Genomic DNA, 21,381 nt, shown 5'->3' with positions numbered 1-21,381 from the left:
GTATAGCGACGGACTAAACTATGATATGGCACAAATAAACAAAATCCCGCTGTTACAACAAAAAATTCATAAGAACAGCAAGAAGGAAAAAAAACCCAGTCTTCAGTTTGGTGAGAAAACTGCCTCCAATCTTGAATATTTCACCCCCTCTTGGGATGAGGAAAGACCGTCCAAATCCTGCATAAACCCCGCAGCTACAACACTCACATACTGACACCACTGATGTTATGGATATTATATGAAACATTATAGAGAGCCAGGAATGCAAAGCTGTGAGACAGGCTATATCTTTTAATGCAAATGTCTTTTTAATCTAAATTGGATTATTTTAAATGTCATTTTGCAGATGTGCGGCATGTGACAGCTACAAAAATAGCAGGAAACATAAAGCGTTAGGTTTCACTGTGCTCAGTCAAGAACCTCATTCATTCTACTCCAAAATCAGCTACATGTGACACTCAGAATATACACAGCTACCTTATTCACTGTAACAGTTTATTTTGAACCATGAGGGACAAGAGGAGAAGAATGATTGGTGTTTACAGTGAACTAAGTATGCTGATATGAATAAACAGTGAGTTCAAGTGCTACAGACCAATGTTGCTTGTCTTGTTTCCAACTCACAGAGCTCAAAAGGGACCTGGAGGGCTATCGGCTCATGATCTAGGCTACTCCCACAGATGGCCAAAAGTGGAAAAAGCACAGGAAGTGATAGTAAATGAACAAGCCGGACACGAATAGCAATACTAAAACAAAGTCTAACCACAGTTACAGTAAATATTTTGCTTTTGCTTTGCATGGCAGTTAATTAAATGAACATCATGAATGTCTTCTCCAATGTATTTACTGTAACATCAATAATGAATGGACATCGTCTCACAGGACAGTAAGAGAAGTTCCTAAAACCTCTCTGAGTGATGTCCATGTTTGAAAGACAACACTTCTCCAGTGAAGAGCTGTACAGGAACTAGTATCAGACACAGTTGCTTGTCTGTTTGTCAACGTGAGCTAGAAAGACTGAGGAAGCGAGATCCACTTTGCCAAGTCTCAATAACCAGGTCAGACACATTCAGGTCAGAGCTACGTATCCATGCAGACAACTGCCGCATTTCCCTTGTTTGCCTACTGGAGAATATGGAAATGGATAACATTCCCCAAGTGCCTTGTTAAAGTCATAAAGTCAGCTCATTAACTTTGGTTTTAAAACTGTTAACAATGAAAAATTGTCCGTAAAGATGGGTCACTGTATACTGTATAAACTCTCTGAATAGGAAAACTACAGCCCTTAGATATCCAGGAAGCATTGTAATTAGTTCCAAGTCATCATTTTAAATAGGGGTTGTACTAAAAAAAAGTCAAAGATTATTATTTTAAATATTATTTTACTCATAAAATGAGAATTTGCATAGATATTTGGTTTGTAAAATACTGAATATTACTGCATCCATTCTAAAATAATCCATGATATTCATCTATAAATAAATAGGGATGTACTGAGCAAAGCAACAAGAAAACTCCAGCCTTTTTTTTTTTTCCACACTTATGTTAAAACACATCGAACCATGTCCTCTGCATTAAAGGGAAACAGTGTGTGAACTAGTGTAATTAACAGTATTTGAATTTCCTCATACAGGAGTAATTAATTTTCCCTCTCGTGTTTCCAGATGAAGAAAATGAACTGTAATTACTTCATCTTGCTCCATTTTACCTTCACTATTGTAATCTCCATCTGCATCGAACCCTGAAGCAGCAGCCTGGCTTATTTTTCAAATCATTTATGAAGACAATGGACTGTACCTGACTGTGTGTCTAACGATGGCAAAAACTGCATCGGAACCACTATCAGCTAAACTGTTGGCATGGAAAAGTCAATTATATGTTCCTGTATGATATTAGATCACATGCATAAGGATAGTTAATTCAATCTATACTGTGCATGACTAGATACAGTCGTTATACCAATCAAAATTCTTTAACTACTCTATTAGTGAACCTAAGCATGAAAATAATCTGTGTACAACGTGAATGCCGTCCCTCAAATTTGATGCAAGGTTAGAGATGACACTAAAATATCCCTTCTCTGGGAGCATATTGAAATAAAGAAGAGATTTTACGTTTATTTCTGCGAATGAAAAGATAATATGTCACAGAAAAAACTGGACAGATATTCCAAGTAATACGACAAACAGCCGCCATGGCTGAAAGGTCACTAGGACTGGCCTTGACAGACGAGGCTGTAGGTGTGTTTACTAGTAGTTAAAAGCAAGTATGACAAACAATAGACCGTCATCTCCGGAGAATGAAACATATCGTGTCATTCATATGATTCACATACAATGAAAGACATTGTTAGCCCCTGCTAATGTGAATGAATGGTCTATAACAGCTGTTTAACTGGCATTCATTGATCACAGTGCTGAAAGTGTGCTCACATACTGTAACCCTATAATCATCATGTAGCAGTGCAGCAATGATTTTCTGCCTCGTGTAATTTGGTGTTGATTTATGAAAAGGGAAAAAAGAAATCCCTATTGTGGACAAAAAATATATATCAGTGGTGGAAATTATAAACTTGTGTGTTGACCTTGGCTTAGATCCAGGTATTAAATGTCGATCGATGCACAGCCTGCAGCGGTGAGAAAGTTATGCAGACAAAGTGGCAACGAGTTACGGCAAAAAGCCGAGTAGTCAAACACGTACATGTGGAAACGCTGCACAGACAAAAGCAAAATCCTTCAGCTTTGAAAGGCGAACCTGTTCCTGCCAGCAAAGCCCAGAAACAAAGCTGCCTCAAGTAGCAGTGGGTTAAACATGATGTGCCTCCTGTCATTCGGTTTTGTTGTCTTCACTATTCAGGTTGCAAGACATACGCATCTATAGAGTCCTCTATAGACAAACTGACTTTATGGTTTAAGGAGAAGACTGTCTAGACGTCTGGAAATGTGTTATCTATTGTCTCTGTTTTGAACACACAGCCCAAAATGGGAAAATTAAATATTCAGGTCTTCATTGGGTGTTTATTAACTTTTTTTTTTTTAATCATCATATTCACGGCTCAGCGGGAGCTTTGCAGCCTGGAGGGTTTGAAATTAAGTTTTGTTTTTGTTTTTTTTCTCAGTTGGCGTGGACAACATGACAGAATATTCAGCGGCCTGAAGGCACTTTTTGGCAAGTTTGTCCTTTTCACCCAAAATTGGGGCCTTCAGGCAGTCTGTGAGCCAAGGATGTTTTTAACCACCGATTTGTACGAACAAATGCTCCATATGATCATGATCAACAACCTCACAGTTCTTGACGGCCCATCACTCTGTCTTGTGGATTAGTGTCACATTAAAACCATTTATTAATTCCATTCAGTGGCGGGGTTTAACTGGGAAGCAGCTGCGGAACGAGCTTTTGCATTGACAGCATCTGTACCAACACAAGGCACAATAACAACAGCATCTCAAAGTCAGCTTTAACTACCATGCTGCCAATTTCGCATTATGTTGGGTGCATATGTTGATCTTTGCTGCTTCAAGTATCACAGCTGCCATATTGGATAACTGTCACAAATGTCAGAGGCATGTCTCCTGCTGTGAACTGTGGTCATGCAATATTTTGAAAGTGGGCTGAGCTATGTCTAAGGGGTGGCTAATTCCTGACCTTTTCTTTTTTTTTTTTTTTTTTTTTTTTTTTTTAAAGATGAAATAGGATGCTGGTTGCGCACAGAGCTAGTTTGGCAGGTGTATCATGTCTCTTGGCCTCCAGGAGAACAGGGTGGGGCACTCTTGTTGTTTCTTGTTAGGAGCTGGGCTAATGTTTGACACAAATACATCACTTCCATGAGGGCAAAACTGTTCATACAGACATGTTTGCTTTAAATTTAAATCTAAATAAAAAGAACAACAAAAAAAACAAGCCCCACAATAAATTCAGCCTGTTGCTGATGTGTTTGATGTGTCACTAGTAAATACAGCACTATAACATCACAAATCAATGGCTGTGTAACGTGCACGGTAGAGTCACAGCAGCAAATAAATAAAGAACTGAATTCTAGCAGTAGGAAATTACAGGAAATGAATGGACCGCCTTACATACCTTGTCATTTAGGACTCAAGCGCCTGGATCCCAGTGGATGGCAGATGACAGATCCAACAGCAACAATTTGCTTATCTAATAAAAAACAAAAAACAAAGATAAAATACAACATACGCATAAGTAAAAAAACCAACAAGTCTCCAACTGGTTGAGCCTAATTTGAAAAGTATAAATTCCTCTGATAGCTTACTGCCAAAATCTTAACTGAGTAACGAGATTAGATTATCTTTAGTAAGGTCTACGTTCGATGATGCATGTTAATGTGCAGTCAAATTCAGGTCAAAGGAACTTCTTCCTCTATCATCATGTTAAGTTATGCTTGTTAGGGGTTGGCTTTTCAACGTTGGGAAGCTACTGTTCAGTATGTTTGACAAAAATAAAAACTTGTTTTGTCAGCAGATATTTCAGTGAACTACAGAATGGAGGTGGAATTTATTAAGTTTAGGATATACTGAAATAGAAAAGCTCCTCCTACATGACAAGTTAGTCCTGCCCGAGGACTCGCAGATAGCAAGACATTTTCAGCATGTCAAACTCTCAGTAATTTTCCCTGTATGCCTTCAAAAACTGATAACATATGGTAAATTAACAATTTGACAAGAATCCGAGTGAGATCATGACCAGACCGAAGGAGACTGTGCTGCTAAAGCGATTAGAACAACATAAGTTACAGCTTGTCTAAAACCAAGAACCTGAACAAGACTCTGCCTTGAAATGTGACATGATCTGGCCTCTCAGGTCAAAGCACAACACAACAGTATTGTCCGTGCAAGTCTGGAAAAGGATTAGCCCTGCCAGCTGATCTGAGACAAACTGAGGCAGCTAAAAGATAGCATCATCCCTCCGCTAACCTCATTGAGCACAATAGAGCTTCAGAGCAGCAAAGAAGGAGAGGGAGGGAGAGAGGGACAGAGAGAGAGGGAAAAAGAGAGAGAGAGGGAGGGAGAAAGAGAGAGAGAGAGAGAGAGAAGCAGCAAAAGACAGGAGGGGAAAGAAAAGAGAAATTTTGACTTATTCATAGAGTCTCCCAATCAGCTGCAATCACACTGGACTGCACTGACACTCATTAGTTTCTGCTCCACTTCCTCTCAGGTGCCTTTATCCTCATCACATCTATTTGGAATACTGAATCTTGCCAAACAAAAGTTCCTCTCCGTCACACACTGGAATAAAGCAAGAGAAGCGTCAATTTTCAAACCGGGGGTGTTCGTGGTGGGGGAAGGGGGCCATTGCAGCTACACCAACAGCACTCTTCTCCTTTGCAGACAGCCCCATCGCCACTGCAGCAATGCTGTGAAACCAAAAGTAGCCGGTTGAAGGAAATCACCTGTACTGTATTTACATGAGCTCCTTCTATAACGAGGAAGTCGTCTGTCCTGTGCACAAGAAGATTTACATGTACATAGCCGTTTCCTTAAACAAATCCCTTGATACTCTATTCTGAACGTGTTAATTTTGATAAAAAATAAAAAGGTTAAAAAGGGGATTAGTGGTGCTTCAAGCTCTGAAAGGCAATTTAAAGACTTCCTCATACATATGTATGTTCTGGATTCCCTTACCGAGACACTAGTTATAAAATTACCCAGTAGTATGATACAAATGTAACTGACATTTCTCATTAAACTCAGGAAAGGGAAGGGCTTATTTCTGCTCTTCTGCAGTCAATCACACAGATGGAGCCAAGTAACACAGCTGCTTATTTGTTTTGTTTGCTATGGTAATAATTACATTATTTTTCATTACTGGGTTAATTGAGTATGAGTAATACCAGTTTCTCTGTTCCCTGTTCCTGGCCAGTATGTTCTTTTGCTAATAGACTCTTCAGAACACTGAAAACTAAATCAAATTTGGCCTGGTCTCAGAGTGCTGTCAAATGTGACACTGTGAGCAAACACAAAGGCTAACTGCCTCACTGCAGCTGAAGGTGTGCCCATTGCAAATCAAGGTGGGAACAGCTAAGACTTGTAAGTCCTTTGGCGCAGGTGGTAAACAGAAAGCTAGCCTAATATGAAAGCAGTCAGTGCTGTGGCATGGAAAGCCAAACATGGAGCTTCTCTGTGGTCCCAAACCCACCCACCACTCCGCCTGTGTACACAAACCAGATTTTATTTCATTTTAATCAAACCACCAGTCTTAGCTCAGGGGGGGCTGTTCATGCCGGGTGATCCTTTTTACAAACTGACTGATTCCACCAAAAACACAATGTGGGTGCAATTGTCTAAGCAACATTTGGGGAAGTCAGTAAAACACGTGTCCACGTATATGTATGTGGTTAAATGCATCATTTACTGCACTGGACGACCATATCAATCTTAGTAGATATACATTTTCTTTTGGTGCCAGTGTAATGCGTGAATTTGTGAAGGTACCTAGGGTTGTCACGATACCAAATTTCTGTTTCGATACCGATACCAATATGTATTTCGATACTTTTCGATACTTTTCGATACTTTTTGTAAAAAATATTTCATTATATTATGTATTGCCTTAATGGGTTATTTAAATATTTAAAGAATGTCATTTAATTTTTAAAAATATATTTTTTAATGTATTTATTAACCATGGACATGTTTTAGCTCTCTGTATGCCGGCTACTGTAGGTTTACTACTGGGCTGGGAGGGGCTTTGTACTTCTTTCATTGACATTACAGTGCAGTGAACAGGTGAACAACATTATCACCTGTCGTTCTTGACTGAAGTCTCGGAACAAGTCCGCATGGTTGTCCTTTAAATGTTTCGACAGGTTTGAAGTGTTGCCTGCTTTTGCGAGACACACTTTGTAGCACCGCTTGCACTGCGGTGCTTCTGGGTTCAGTGGCTCGCCTTTATCGTTCGGGTTGAACCTGAAATATTTCCACACCGAACTTCGGGTCCCCATTTTGACCACAAGTACGGAATTTTCTGCAGCTGCCATCTCTATCTACTGTATTTTCTTCAACCCGCTCCGTCTGTCTAAGACGCGACTTGTCGTTTCTCTCTCCTCCTCAGTCTAAACATGCGAGTCATACGTCACACTCGCTGGCCTCGCTGTGCTTAAAGAGACAGGCCCCAATTTACCAATTCATTTGCATTCAATAAAATGAAATAAAAGTACCGTTTGTTTTTAAATGCTGGTATAGTACCGTTTTCAAAACTCTAGTATCGCGGTACTATACTGGTACCGGTGTACCGTGCAACCCTAAAGGTACCAACAAGAAACCACAAGTTTTGTCTTTGAGGACCGGCCTCACTCATAGGAACTGGTGATGTAAGCCGTAATTTGCATCATGAGCAGGGAAAAAATATCTGATCACAAGTGGTTGCTTGAGACATATGTGTGAAACCAGACTTGAGCTGCAATCCCTCTTAACTGAATGTACACACAACCCAGGTTAATATGAATAGAGGGAATTGGGCCTGGACAGGATCTGAGAGTGTTCAGAGGGATGTTGTTGCGTCCCCCCAACCCAGACAACCGGGAAATCAGTCTTGGGTAACTTGTCTCATGACACTGGTTATCAACGTTTTTTGTTAACCCTGTCTTTTCAAACACATTTATACATGTTTCTACCATTCTGTAAACATGTGCCTGCTAACAGCCCATTTCTGATGCCATTCCTTCAGGTTTCATCTCCTTATGCCTTCCAGCGGTTGACCGCACTCACCCAGGATATTATACTGTTCTTCAGCATGACTTTTGGACATTATACAACATATCATATAGTTATATGAAATGCAACACTGTGCTGAAGTATTGTTTGATTCTGTGCCCATCCCAATGCTCAGGCCCTCTTATCATATGTAGACAGGCTGAAGACAATGCCTTGCCCAGCCTCCTGCATTTAAAATCAGTTAGGTCACACAGTACATAGACAGCTTATCTGTGGGCGATATTACAACAGATCACTTCTTATGGGCTTTACTTCTAAGAACTGTTTTCTTTCCTCTTTGCATTTCGATAAACAAAATCGTTTCACAATTATTCCATTACATCAGTTCTTCTTCAGAAATGTTGTGTTTTCACACATGCTCCTGTGTGGTGTTTCGTTTAGACACCAAACTGAAAAAGGATTTGGCTTGATGACCATATCTGCGGCAGCAACACTGAAGGCAGAGACAGATGTTCTTCTAACTGGGTCACACAAGCATAGAAATCATTAGGGAGAACCTGAATACACCGATGTATATGTTAAAACTGATAAACCAGCTGGTCAAATGTTATACAAATTTACTCTTTTGAGTCAAAACACACACTCACAAAACTGGTTATGAACCATCCATCTACTGTATAAAATGGACTTCATGGTACTATTCATTCAATATTGATTTCCAAGGTCATAAATATATATTGACAGCCATTTATTAAGTCAGCTTTAATAGCCAGCAGGCATCAGACCAGGAAAATAAAAAAATCTATAAACATAGGCATCATTTCAAACTGATTTATCGTCATGACAAACAAAGTAGTTCTTAAAATGTTGCTGCGATAAATCAAAATCACCTACGGCAAAGGTGGTGACAAAATTCATTCTAAAATCAATTACAATCAAGGAGTAGAAATTTGTTTTCTTAATTGATAACATTAGAAAAAAAAAAAAAAGCACTTGACATATGTTCAAGAACACTCATAACAAGTGTGTGTCTTCAAGAGCAGTCATATGTGGTTCAAAGAAGTGTGTCAGTGCTTTTTAAACTGCCTGCATAAGTCAGTGGGACTGAAACATTGCCATAAATTATAAATATCAGCACGGGACATCCCAAGTCTGAATATAGCCTGCTCCAGATCCTCTTAGCCTTTGCTGCTTCAGTTACCATGGCGATCTAACCTTATGAAGCATGTGCCAGTATTGTGACACAGAGAACTCACATTTAACGTTAGCTAATTAATCCTTAAAATCTTCAGGAGGCACGTGCACATTCCTAAAATCTTTGCGGGAGCTTGTTAACACTTTATCACGAAAAGATGAAAAATAAAATACCTGCACAGAGCGATCTCAATCATCCCAGTTCTTCACACAACAAATGGCATTCCTAAGGTGGCTGACTCATCCTGTGACGTTGCTTTGTCATATGACCACACTTGCAACGTCAAAACTGCTGTCAACGCCTGCGTTCAAATCATCCATTGTTTTGGATTCTGCTGCATAACTTAAACTGATTCAAGGAACAGGACAAACACTTCTCTGCAGCCAAATACTTCGTCCCATCATCTGCCTCTGCAGAGAGCTCATGGAAAAGCCGTGGGAAGGCTCAAAGGCTCATGGACAAACGCTACACAGACAAACTACTACCCAAACCAGTCTGAGCACATGCACAAATTTTACTAATAGCTTCAACAAAGATGTCGCACCAGTTCAAACACCGAAACTGTGTGTAGAGCAGAACACTGTAGCAGAAGTTGGCTGGAAATGTCAACTTCATGTTTACCCTCTTTCTCTGTTGTAACCTAACTGGAATAGATGTGACATACACCAGATATGGTGGGGGTGGGGTCTGTCTTCAACTCAGCGACTTCAAAAGCAAAAAAAATGTCTGACTACATGGATGAGAAAAATGCCAGCAACATTTACCACAGTAGGCCCAGGATGCTCCAAATGAAATTTAGCATCCCCACTCAGGTGATCACATATGTGAAGTACCATTAAACTGTAGACTTGGGGGACTTGAAATGAATTACTTGGGTGGACTTCCAACTAACATCACCCGATAAGATACATTAAAATAGAGCTTACTTAAAAAGACATCTGAGGTTTATATGACCAATTTATTTATAGTGGTGTGGAGTTTATATAAAACAAAATGCATTGATACATTTCAATATGAATTGGTGAATAAATACTTAAATTTCTCTAGCATTGGGAGAGTTTACACTTAGTGTTGGTGCCCTTTATTATCCTAATTTGAAGAAAATCCAGAAAGAAAAAGTTCCAAAGGTCTAGAATTGCAATTTACAACTATTTTCAGCACCGATTAATCTGTGGACTGTTCTTTGTTCATCAATTTGGTCTATAAAATATCAGAAAATGGTGAAAAATGCTTATCACTGTTTTCTAAAGCCCAACGTCTTCAAATTACTTGGTTTTGCCAGGCAAAAGTCCAGAACTGAAGGATATTTGTGTACCAGTTTATTACCACACAAGTAAAAAAAACAGTAAATTGAATAATGGACCAATTGTTTCACTCTACTGGGGTTATTAACAACAAAAGCTCTCTGAAGCTAGCCCATTAACCGAAAGACAGGCAACTCCTTGCTCTGCGTGCACCTGCTGCTTACATGACAACAACTAACACAACTTGCCAGATGTTACTCTGCCCTTTAAAAAGAACAAAAAACAAAATAAGTAATTAACAAACAAAAGAACCTTAAATGGAGCAAATCCATTTAAGTGCACCAACTAAATAGATTCTATCGTCATAAAACGCTGATGAAGATGAGAGGACCATCTTGTAGTAGCCTATTGAAAAGACAGTTTGAATCTATTGAATTTTGCTTTGGCTGAAAACATGACATGCGGGAGATTTTCCACCAAACTGTGAAACAAAAACCTGCCAGCTACTATATATTAGAAAAAAAAAAAAAAAAAAAAATATATATATATATATATATATATATATATATATAAATATATTATATATATATATATATATATAATATATATATATATATATATAAATATATTAGAAAAAAATGTATGCATAAAATATATATATAAATATAATATCCTAAATTGACCATTTTTTCCTCACAGGTTTGTTTGTAACACATCATCAGCTGCAATTTGTCAGCGTCACATGAGTATTTTATCATTAATCATGTGTTTTATTGTTGACATGTTGCACTGGCATATTTTCCTTTCCTATTCACCACAACAGTAGATAGATCTGTTCGCGGTTAGATTGATAGATAGATGCTGAAGTTGTGTGGTTACACAAGTTGGAATATTAAAGAATAAAATGGAGAAAAAAAAGGGAAAAAAAAGCTTTCCTAAACTGTCATTAAACAAATACACTTACAGCGACAAACAATACACATGCTCAAAGAACTGTGTTAGGCATTTGTTCAACACAAACACCGGGCCAAGCAATAAAAAAAATTTAATAAAATCCCACCCTTCTGATGCTCTTCTCTCCCCTCGACTGAATTTACAGTTCAGGATGATCACTCACTGTATCCTGTTTCAACAGGAATTACATCACCTTCAAGCAGTAAAGACGTCATTTCATTAGGCTTTTAAATGTATTACCACCAAGCAAAACCAGGGTGAGTTTAGAATTGCTGAACAAAACACTTTGTGGCTGTTTAAAAGAAATACAGGTTTTAACCTGGATGACCTAGGCCTAATCCTTCAGAAGTTTTATTTGTCCAACCCAAAGTATGATTATGGAGATATGAGAAAAATTCACAATGGAAGTATTATGGACCTTGGGTTAACCATTAAGCAGCAAGAGTAACATTTTTTGTTGTAAAACGAAGATAAGGAAACACGGCTTTGCTGCGTTTGTCAAAGGCTATTGTCAAGTCTTTGCTTTTTTTCTGTCCTCAAGTGGCACAACAAACTGCCAGGACAGTGTATCTGTACCAGCACTACTTTGGCACCACAGTGTGAGAAAACACCAGTACAGTAGAGGGCCTTTGTTAGAGCAAACCTTATCTTTATTGCTAGATAAGGTCTGTTGTAAATGATCTTACGTGGAATTTGATAAATTAAATCTAATGGTCACCAACACAGGATTTCAACACCTCAGTAGAAACATACCACTGTAGTAAGACCCTGTGCTGTGCTGCGATTTGTGTAGTGTATATATTGAAGATCAGCCTTACATAACAAAATATGTATTTAAATAGATGAATGAACAAAAACTGCAATGTATAAAGGCGGGCACAAGAACAACACAACTGTGTGTGCATGTAGTTTGAAGAGACTGTAGACACTGAAATGTTAGATAATGCATACCACCATCAGTATTATCATGAATCCCTGGCTAATGATCAACAAACAGCTGGCTACCAGCTCTTAGGTTATGGACCTGCAACAAAGACAAGTGGCAGCTGACAGGTCCTTGTATTTGTTAACATGATTATTTTTACAGCAAGGATGGCCTTTGAAGGCTAATCAGATACTGCATTTGTTTTACTACATGACAATGCCAGCCATCAAATTCAAGGTTTGAGTTTTGAGGCAGCAGAAGCCTGTGTCTGTGTTTCAACAAGCAGGCTGGAGGACATTCACCTGGCTACTGTATAACTACCTGATCACAGGACAGATTATTCTCTCTTTGAGAGGGGTGCATCCTGTCAGGGTTAGCTCAGATAGGTCATGTTTGTGTGGGTTTTTTTTTTTTTTTTTTTTTTTTTTAATGTCAGGTAATCTACACAGACTCATAAATATGTCCAACTCAGTTTACAGTCTGAATTGATTGAGTTTAAAGATTAGCAGCTATTCAGTTGAGATGGACAAGATCTGCACTCCATGCATAATTTCATGCTGTCATTGGTGTGTTAAACCCACAAAGCATTCACGTATGTAATTCAGGTGGCTCTCTCTCTCAAAAAAAAAGAAAAAAAACTACCTGACGACCTGCTGCTGTTTTCACTTGAACGCTGTTTGCGTCATGGTTTCCTGAGATTTCTCTGTACTGCTTCTCTTGACAGCATTTCCCACAGAGGTGACTGACAATAATAATAATAATAAAAAAAAAAAAAAAACACAAGTGGAAAGACTAAGGCATGGTTGGACCTGTTAAAAAATTCCTAAAAATCAAACATAGAGATTAGCACTGCATCTATCTCTCATCTTAACAGGATTAAATTACGTTGGGAGTTAAGTGGGGTATAGTAATCTGATTAGTGAAGTGGTGAGAAAATGAAAACGCCGATATGTTGAGTGTGCACCGGACTAATCCCTCGTCCGTCGAGGCGCTGGTGAAGGTGCTCCGCTCCGCAACAAAAGATGCGACTGCTGCTGCTGTTGCACTGCAGCTGTTACGTTAAATCACATTGGAAACGGCAAAAGGAATGTATCCAGGTTATCAATTTATACGTTTAAATGTATTAGACTGCGATATATTTGGATGTTCTGGCGATTTCAGACAGACAAGAGCCAACCGAGCAACACTAACATGTAGCCGTGTACAGCTGTTGATGTGAAACCTACCGAAAACACAGACAGCTGCTCAAACGTCCAGTTATCGTCAAATAAAACCCACTATTTTGTCACAACACGAATAAAGTCACAACCATTACTAAACCAGCAGCGTCTGTGTGAGGCTGTAATGTCATAATTTCACTGTTAAAACTGACTGAATCATTTTAAGAGTCAAGACAGCATCAGAATGGGACCTCAACGGTTCGCTCGGCAGCTAGCAGCACTGTTAGCATGCTGTATGGGGCCCCACAGACAGAAGCAGTAACTTGCACAAACAAAGAGACTTACCTAAGTTAATGTAGAGTCAGTGTCTCATGTGATGTTGATGTCCAGGTTACGGGCGAGGTGCTACTATCAAAAAAATATTTCAAGAAGTGGGCATTAGCTTCCTGACGGTAGTTCAGTAGGATTTTTTTTTTTTTTGCTAGTGTTAGCAGCTAGCTAATGTTGCCCACTTAAAGAGCAACTCGAAACTGGCCCAGTACACAGTCTCCTCGGCGAGCCGTCCTCAAGTTGTTTAACGTTGTCGTCCCCGCTTGTTTTCAGACTTGGAAGTATCTACCTTCCATGTGTTACTCAAAGAAACCAACCGAAGACGAATACAAGAGCAAAATGGTCCTTACTTGGTAAGATTTAATGACACGGAGTATTAAAAAAAAAAAATCCAAAATGTCCACACGACATTCAGCAAGGAAATACAAAAGGCAAAATTGCGTACGACCTCCGACAGAGCGAAGCCTTTTCCTTTAAAGTGTGCCGCACCCAGATGTTTTCACTCATAATTTCCTTTCGCTTGATCATTTGCAATAAATGCAGCTTTGGTTGAGTCGAGTTGAGCTACATTCAGGCTGTTAGCAGGACGTGAAGCGGTGGGTTTCTTCTCCGCGACCTCTGCGCCTACATGTAGGGGTAGGCTGTCCACCAGAAGTCGCCTTTCCAGCTACACCGAGCCCCAGTGTGATGATGCTTTCACTATCTCACCCAGACACTTTTAGTGAATCCCCCTTATCTCCCTCAATCCACCGGCTTGACTCTTTTTTTTTTTTTTTTTTTACTTGCTTTTCCGATTACATCCAGGTTAGGTTTTGCGGACCGCATACGACGATGAATATGTAAACCAGACAAAAAGATAATACATTTTATTTAACCCATCTACATGTATCCATAAAGATGTTAGCGCACTTTGCAACATTTGATCATGTATGGAGGTAGAAGTACAACAAAGAGGGTTTCATTCTATTTAAATAAAGAAATTATAGTTACATCAATCATTAAATTCATTTTTCTTAAACATGTTAAACTAAGAAACTGGCCTTTGCGATACTGGAGCGCCCCCTGGTGTACATTTAACTTTTTATCTTGCAGGGAGAATTTCAAATATGGAAGTCCTCAAAATATGAAAACTCCCTTATTGCAAAACATGTTTTCCCAAATCCTTTTTTTCCCCCAAAGGAGAGATCTGGAGATATCTCAGAGGTATTTCATTACATGAGCCTCATGCCTTTTGAGCTAAGAGACCCATACATCATGTCAGCATTCAGTTAGTCTGAATACAGTTGAAAGCATCCTATACTGTATACATGTATGTATGTGTGTATATATATATATATATATATTTTTTTTTTTTTTTCCAGCTTTTACTTGGTGTGCAACAAATGAAACTTGTAAATTGGACATGTTGTCTACATCAACATTCGGGGTTGCAAAATAGGACTGGGGCAATTATTTTCATTATTGATTAATTTATTCATTATTGCTTTGGTTCATAAATTAATAATTTATTCATTGGTCAATGCAATGTCAGAAAATAATGGAAAAAGCTGTTACAACTCCCAAGAGTCCAAGGTTACATATTTAAATGTCCCATCAACAGTTCAGAACAGTCCATACAGTTAGTTTACAATAATTATACAACTGAGAAAAGCAGCAAATCCTCACATTGGAACGTGTAGTACAAAAACCCTGAACACTGTAATAACGTTCTTAATGTAAAGCCATTTTCCTACTGACATGGACCCGCATCCAGCTGCTTTGACAAAATGACTCTTAGAAGCTATATTGAATTAAACCGTTTGTATTTCCTGTGATTTAATCAGTCCCTTGCATTGAAAGAAAGCATCCTGGCACGGTGCACGTCCGAGGAAGGTTTCCAGCATGTCTATCCCATCCTCAGAGCCGCCAGCTTCCAGAATCACGCTTCTGTACTCTTTTCCAACCTGTGTTAAGGCGCAGATGGGCCGATCAAGACATTTTCCACAGAAATGAGATGAATAATTACAATCAAATGCGTAAAAGGTAATCTATCAGACCAACCTTTGGATTCATAATGCCTTCCTTCTTAAAACGACTGAAAAAAATGTCCATGGAGTAGACTTCGCTCCACAGATAGCTATAGTACTGACCATCGTATCCTCCGGCCAGGTGGCTGAAACTGGCCGTCATATTGGTGCCTGTAGAGAACACAATAGACAACAGAAATCTTCATGCATATATTTCTCTCTGTAGATGCTAAATAGTCACATTCACCTTCCTGTGCTACTGATAATAATGTTACAACTGACCTGGTGTAGCAGGAACACCCAGGATGTCCTGGCAGTGTTTCGCAAACACCTCCGCCGTATCTGCGTCAGAGCTGCTGTGTAGTGACTGGTCAACTTTACTGAGGACCACCTGACGCAGGTTCATCAGACCTGAGGGGGATAAACATCATCATCGTGAGTGTGTTCGCATGCTGAGAAAATCAACACATCCACAAAGACTTGATTTTGTGCAACGATGTTTAAGAGTTTGATGGGTTTTATTTTGTGAAAATCCAAGTGTCTGACCGGTGTTGGCTACTCTGGAAGCGATCAGTTTGTCGAGCAGGATGTCTGGGATCGGGCTGCCGTCCTTGTAGTGGCCAGACATTCTTCTCAGAGGCTCCTTCTCCCAAACCCAGTTCTCAAGCATCTGCGAGGGCACCTCCACAAAGTCCGTCTCCACCAGGGTTCCACTGAACTCTGAAAAAGTGGTCTGACACACACGGACGGGAAAAGTTCAGGCTCCCTCCTTCTAATTAAAATACTGTAATGGAGCTGCTGATTGCACATACACGGTGGCCTACCTTGGAGCAGAGCTCGTGCATCACATGACCAAACTCATGGAAGTAAGTCTCCACTTCATGGTGCTGGAGGAGAGACGGCATGCCTTTTCTGGGTTTGGTAAAGTTGGCCACCATCGCCGCCACTGGGAGCCTGCGTTTTCCATCAGCTCCTCTGCAGCCAGGCTGGAGCCCAAAACAGGCTGCATGGCCGTACTTTCCCTCCCTGGTGGAGAATAAGGTTTGTGCAGTGTCACACATCAACATTAACATAAACAAATCCTTTTTTTAATATACATTTTTATGAACGGAAGGGAATGAGGATGATTCCTTGTCTCTACCTTGGATGTAAGTCCAAGTAGAACTGGCCGATCTCCTCCCCTGTGTCGGCGTCGTGGACCGAATAAAGCTTGACATTTTCATGCCACACGTGAGCGTGTTCCACCTCGGTGAACGTGAGGCCCAGCAGCTCCTGGTAAATACCAAACAATCCTGCCGTCACCACTTCAAGCGGGAAATACTCGATCAGTTTGTCCTTGTTCACAGCGAACTTGCACTGCTCCACTTGGTTCATGTAGTAGGGCAAATCCCAGGCGTTGATCTGCCCATCAAACTGGTATCCCTTCATCAGGCACTCCCTCTTTTTTAGTGCAAGAATGTATTTCCTCTCCTTGATTCCAACGGGCTTCAGCGTTTCATAGAAAGTATCTGTACAGCAGGAAAAGGAAGGACACTGAGTTTGTTATCTGTAGTGTGTTTTTTCATCATTTCAACATGTCACACAAAGTCTTGCTCAGTTCTCACATACCACAGATCAATTATGTTCCTTCTATGTAGAAGTTTTACTATAGACCCTTTCACTTTTGCACTATAATAAGAAATTGACCCCACACATTTCACTGCTTTCACTTTCTAAAACGTGACCTGTGGCGCTTGCTTTCACGAGCCATAAATGACCGTGTTACGCCACATGCAAGAGGCATGTGGTGCAACACGCACTACAAGACATGCAACAGGCATGAGTGTCACATTTCTCTCTTCTAGCTGAGTCTCTATCTGCTCTCCCATCCATCTGCCCAGTAAAGTTTATTTTTCTACTGCAAAGCCGGGGTCAGATGGCGTAAGGCTTCAACCTTAAATAACGCAGAATGTTTGCATGCGAGCGCACGTGCCTCGGATGTCAAGGCTTGTTATACCTAGAAAGTCCGACACATTGCTTGCATTCTTGGCCATGTTGATTTCCAGCACGTAGTTCGCATGGCTGCTGTAACCAAGTAAGTCTGCGACTTTTGCCCTCAGAGATACCAACTGTTCGAGGATCTCTGTGTTTACCTGGGAAAAAGAAAGGCAGATGTATACAATGGGTGCGTTTTCACAAAATATCTAATTCAGCTCAATGAAGTAATAACCCTTAAGATTTAAGTCCTTTGACAGCGTCACAATAAAAGCCATCTTGTATTAAACAACAATTAATAGAAATATTATGAAAACCGCAATATCCAAATTACAGGGGCTGCAATTTTTAAAAATAAATGTATGTAAAATGTGTCACAACAGACCATAAAGGACATGACATGTCATAAAGGAACATGCTTGTTTTGTACAAGACCCAAAAAAAAAAAAAAAAAAAATCACATCATCTTTTTTTAAAATCTTTTTTTCACTGACAATGAAATTAAAAATGACCATTCCAACTGAAATTGCGACTCATCACAATCACAATATCTGCCAAAAATAATTGCAATATGTTTTGTTTTGTTTTGTTTTGTTTTTTTGCATATCTTTTAGCCCTAGTTTGAAGTAATTGAATACGGGTCTGATACAACTACAGGAGCAGTGGACAGGAGGCTCACTGGGATAAAGCAGCTGTATGACTGGATACACACATGCATCTATTTCCCTGTTGCTCCTCCTGCATAGGTTGTTCATTTGAACCCAGCCCAGACTATAACATAAAATACCACACAGAGAGGTAATTACTGAATGTAAACAATTCAAATGGTTACCGCTGAAAGAAAATGAAATAATAATGTTTGTTAAAATCTTGAGGGTAACAACTTTAAGCACTTAGACAGTGCTGCAGGTGCAAAGGCCTCAACCGTCGAGCAGAACAGAGAGAGGACTTGCTGTGGTTGGGGAAAGTGAAGGTTCCACAGATTCAGTCTCCGACTCTAGTTACCTCTTTACACCTGCTGTGAAAAGCTGTTTCCATCTTCCTCCTGGTCTCGGGATTGTGACACCTCTTCATCAGGGGGTAGTAGTGGGGATATTCAAGTGTCACCTTATATCGCCCGTTTGCCGCCCTCTCCAGGCCATTCAGATAACTATGAGCTAGCCCAGCTTAACAGAAGAGGAGAACGGCATGAGTGAAAAAATAGTCATTGCACACCCATAACACCAGACAGTCCATCACACTCTGTTTTTATAAGCTTACCCAATTCATGCTCAGAAAATACATGAAACGTATTGTCCTCATTTAGATTCTTGTTAAACTCTATGGAGAGTTCACTAATGAGCTTAGAGGTTCTTTTTATTTCCTTGAGAGAGAAAAGAAGCACAGTAAGAAAATCAAGTCAGGAAAATTACATTTGATTTTCAGGATGTGATATAATAAGCAGAATTTATAATCCAAATACAAACAAATGATTTGTCTTATAATGCACAAATGAACAGTAGACCATTAAATTCAAATTAAGCACACATATTGACCCTACACTAAAACATTTTTTTTTCCAATATAAAACAGAAATGTTTATTCATCTTGTATCTAGAATACATGTATATCTTTATTTGTGATATACCTGCAATAGTCTATATGGTCAAGCAGTTTTTAAGGCAGCTCATATATTGCATTACCTCTTGTATATCTTTAGACAGGTGCAGCCCCCTCCGCTTGCCTAACGTTACAAGCCTGTCTAAGAATCTCTTTTCTTCAGGTGAAAGGTTTTCTTGGAGATTTTTCTGTCAAAGCACAATCACATAAAACAAACACACATCTTCATATAGGCAAAATTAAGAGCTAAATTTATTCACCTATCAATGTCAGCCAGGCAGCCCTGCATGGAAATAAAATATGGCATTGGCCACCGCTGATTAGATCAGATTAAGTTTCTTTGCAAGGCTAAATAAAAACCAGTGATGGGTCAAATGAATCTTAACATTAAACACGCCAGTCTTTGCACATATATCATATTTTGCCCTTTGGCTGACATAAAAGGTGAAAATAATCTATCATCAGCATAGCTACTGTGATAATTCCATCAAATCTTCACACATTAGATTTAAGTAGCTTCAAATCCATATATTTTTAAGGGTTAGGATTACTGTCACACCTCATTTATTGTCTTTGTGGACAAGTGGCCTGATTAAACGTTGTGAGTGAAGTGTTTATTCAGGTGGATGTGACACAAGGCGTACCTGCAAGGCAGTAATTCGCTCGAACACGTCCTCCCTCATACTTATCTCCACATCGAACTCAGACAGTTTTTTGTCAGCGTCTGTGCTCGCGGACCGAACCTCCTTAGAAGGACAAACGTACTGGGGGAAATCAAGAACATGGCGCGATGCTAAGGGAACACAATAAACACAGAGGGACACAGTGAACGTTATTGTGATTCATACAACATAGCAAATTAATATAAGGAAGAACAGCGTGATACATTTTTTAAAAAGTAAAGCTGGTGTTTGTATAAATTTTTCTTGTCAACAAATCTACAAATGAGTCTGTCGATCAGCAGTTTCTGATTTCCCTTCTGTTCTCTGTGGCGTTCCAACAGGAGACAAAAATCTTTAAAAACCACATCAGAAATATAAAGTTTCCTTTCTGAACTAGACACCATCTTGTGATGGGATCACACCAGCTGCGATGGCCGTCTTCGAAATTTCATTTTGATCTCATCCACGCACCTGTAAAGCTTTGTGAGTTGTGTGATTCCTGCTACAGTAGGTGTCACCATGTGTGGCCATGATGACACACACACACACAGACTCTGTAGTTTTAAGCAAACTTCTCTCGGGAGTAAATAGTACATTTGCTGGGGACTATTTTCAGCTGTGGATGAACACACATTTGTTGCTCCAAAAAGTGTTTACGGCACCGTAAACACTTGGATTTGATGACAACAAGAAAAATACACAATATCACCAGACTTTAACTTTTAAAAAAAACTTACATGCATAATCCAGTTTGGCATTAGCCAAGGCTTTCAGGGTGTTTTCAACAGAAACGTTAACTATGTTTAAAGATCCAATGTCATCATAGACCTTCTTTACTCTGTTAATCACGCTGTCAGTCATGGTCCGGATCTCCTCTGGAGACAGGTCCCATCTCAGTGTGTTTCTCTTGTTTCCAGCCTGAGAGCAGTCTCTGGCAGAAACCACAGAGCCGTTATGGATGGTCATTCTCAACACAGGTTTAGACACGCTGTAACAGAAAAGAAAAGACAGTTAATTAAAATCTAAATAAAATGGTGTTATATTTCCTCTGAAGAACTCAAGGACTGAAAATAACAGGTGGCACTAATACAAGGCAATAAATTCTTCAAGGTCACACTTGAAACGTGCTCTGAATTTTTCCCCATGCTAAGCGGTGACCTTTTCCCAGTGTCCACTCAGTGTAGGGTTTCATGGCTTGGCAGCGGAAGCGTTTCAAAGCTTAGATCATAAAAGCGCGGAATAATTTGTAGGATAGCTATGACAACTCACAGCCAAAACCTACAAACAGCTCAGATATTTTCTCATATCATTTTAATATCCTTTTTTATGATTAATAGTGCACGTATAAATAAAATACACAGCAATTACGAATTAATAAGAAGATGAATGCAACTCCCATGTGTCACACAGGTGTTAAATAAACACACTAAGCACAGCAGCTGTTTTACTGGAGCGTACCTGCAGAGCGTGCGGGTGACTGCGACTCTTAACGCGCACATGCCACCGGTTTCATGCTTTTATTTCCTCCCCGTGCAATAAAACAAACACTTTCCTTCTCTTACTGTCCCGTAGCTCAGTCCCAAACAGGCAGCAGTAGTCTCTCTCTCTCTCTCTTTCCCTCCCAGGAGGAAAATGCTGCTTCTTATTTCCGCTGTCAACGCG

At 39.7% G+C, this 21,381-nt stretch overlaps 2 protein-coding genes across 3 annotated transcripts in view; both read right to left on the bottom strand.

The window, feature by feature from the left end:
* Nucleotides 1–14,234, bottom strand: part of erbin (erbb2 interacting protein) — a 51,907-nt gene extending 37,673 nt beyond the window's left edge. For both annotated transcript variants that reach the window (XM_056404071.1, XM_056404072.1), the window contains exons 1-2: nt 13,494–14,234; nt 4,081–4,155 (exon numbers count right to left, since the gene is read on the bottom strand). The gene's annotated coding sequence lies outside the window, so the exon portion shown is untranslated. The remainder of the gene's footprint in view (nt 1–4,080; nt 4,156–13,493) is intronic.
* Nucleotides 14,235–14,329: 95 nt separating this feature from the next.
* On the bottom strand, nt 14,330–21,358 carry nln (neurolysin (metallopeptidase M3 family)). Its single transcript, XM_056404073.1, has 13 exons — nt 21,178–21,358; nt 20,457–20,707; nt 19,702–19,850; nt 19,141–19,245; nt 18,719–18,821; nt 18,464–18,624; nt 17,481–17,616; nt 16,626–16,992; nt 16,309–16,510; nt 16,031–16,217; nt 15,767–15,895; nt 15,519–15,655; nt 14,330–15,421 (listed from the first exon to the last, which is right to left on the bottom strand). Exons 1-13 carry the CDS (start codon nt 21,216–21,218, stop codon nt 15,269–15,271), a joined length of 2,121 nt encoding a protein of 706 aa, XP_056260048.1. The 5' UTR covers nt 21,219–21,358; the 3' UTR covers nt 14,330–15,268.
* Nucleotides 21,359–21,381: the final 23 nt, after the last annotated feature.

This window comes from Seriola aureovittata, chromosome 18, assembly GCF_021018895.1.
Source record: "Seriola aureovittata isolate HTS-2021-v1 ecotype China chromosome 18, ASM2101889v1, whole genome shotgun sequence".
In the NCBI taxonomy this organism is placed as follows: Eukaryota; Metazoa; Chordata; class Actinopteri; order Carangiformes; family Carangidae; genus Seriola; species Seriola aureovittata.
Note: the sequence above shows the minus strand (reverse complement) of the source record. Positions and strands in the feature narration are given on the sequence as shown.

Coding starts and splice junctions, on each gene's coding strand:
- nln (XM_056404073.1), bottom strand. CDS start 21,218: ATGTGCGCGTTAAGAGTCGCAGTCACCCGCACGCTCTGCAG. Junction 19,851..20,456: donor TGCCAAACTGGATTATGCAT/GTAAGTTTTTTT, acceptor GTGTTCCCTTAG/CATCGCGCCATGTTCTTGAT. Junction 17,617..18,463: donor TTCACAGCAGGTGTAAAGAG/GTAACTAGAGTC, acceptor TCTTTTTCCCAG/GTAAACACAGAGATCCTCGA.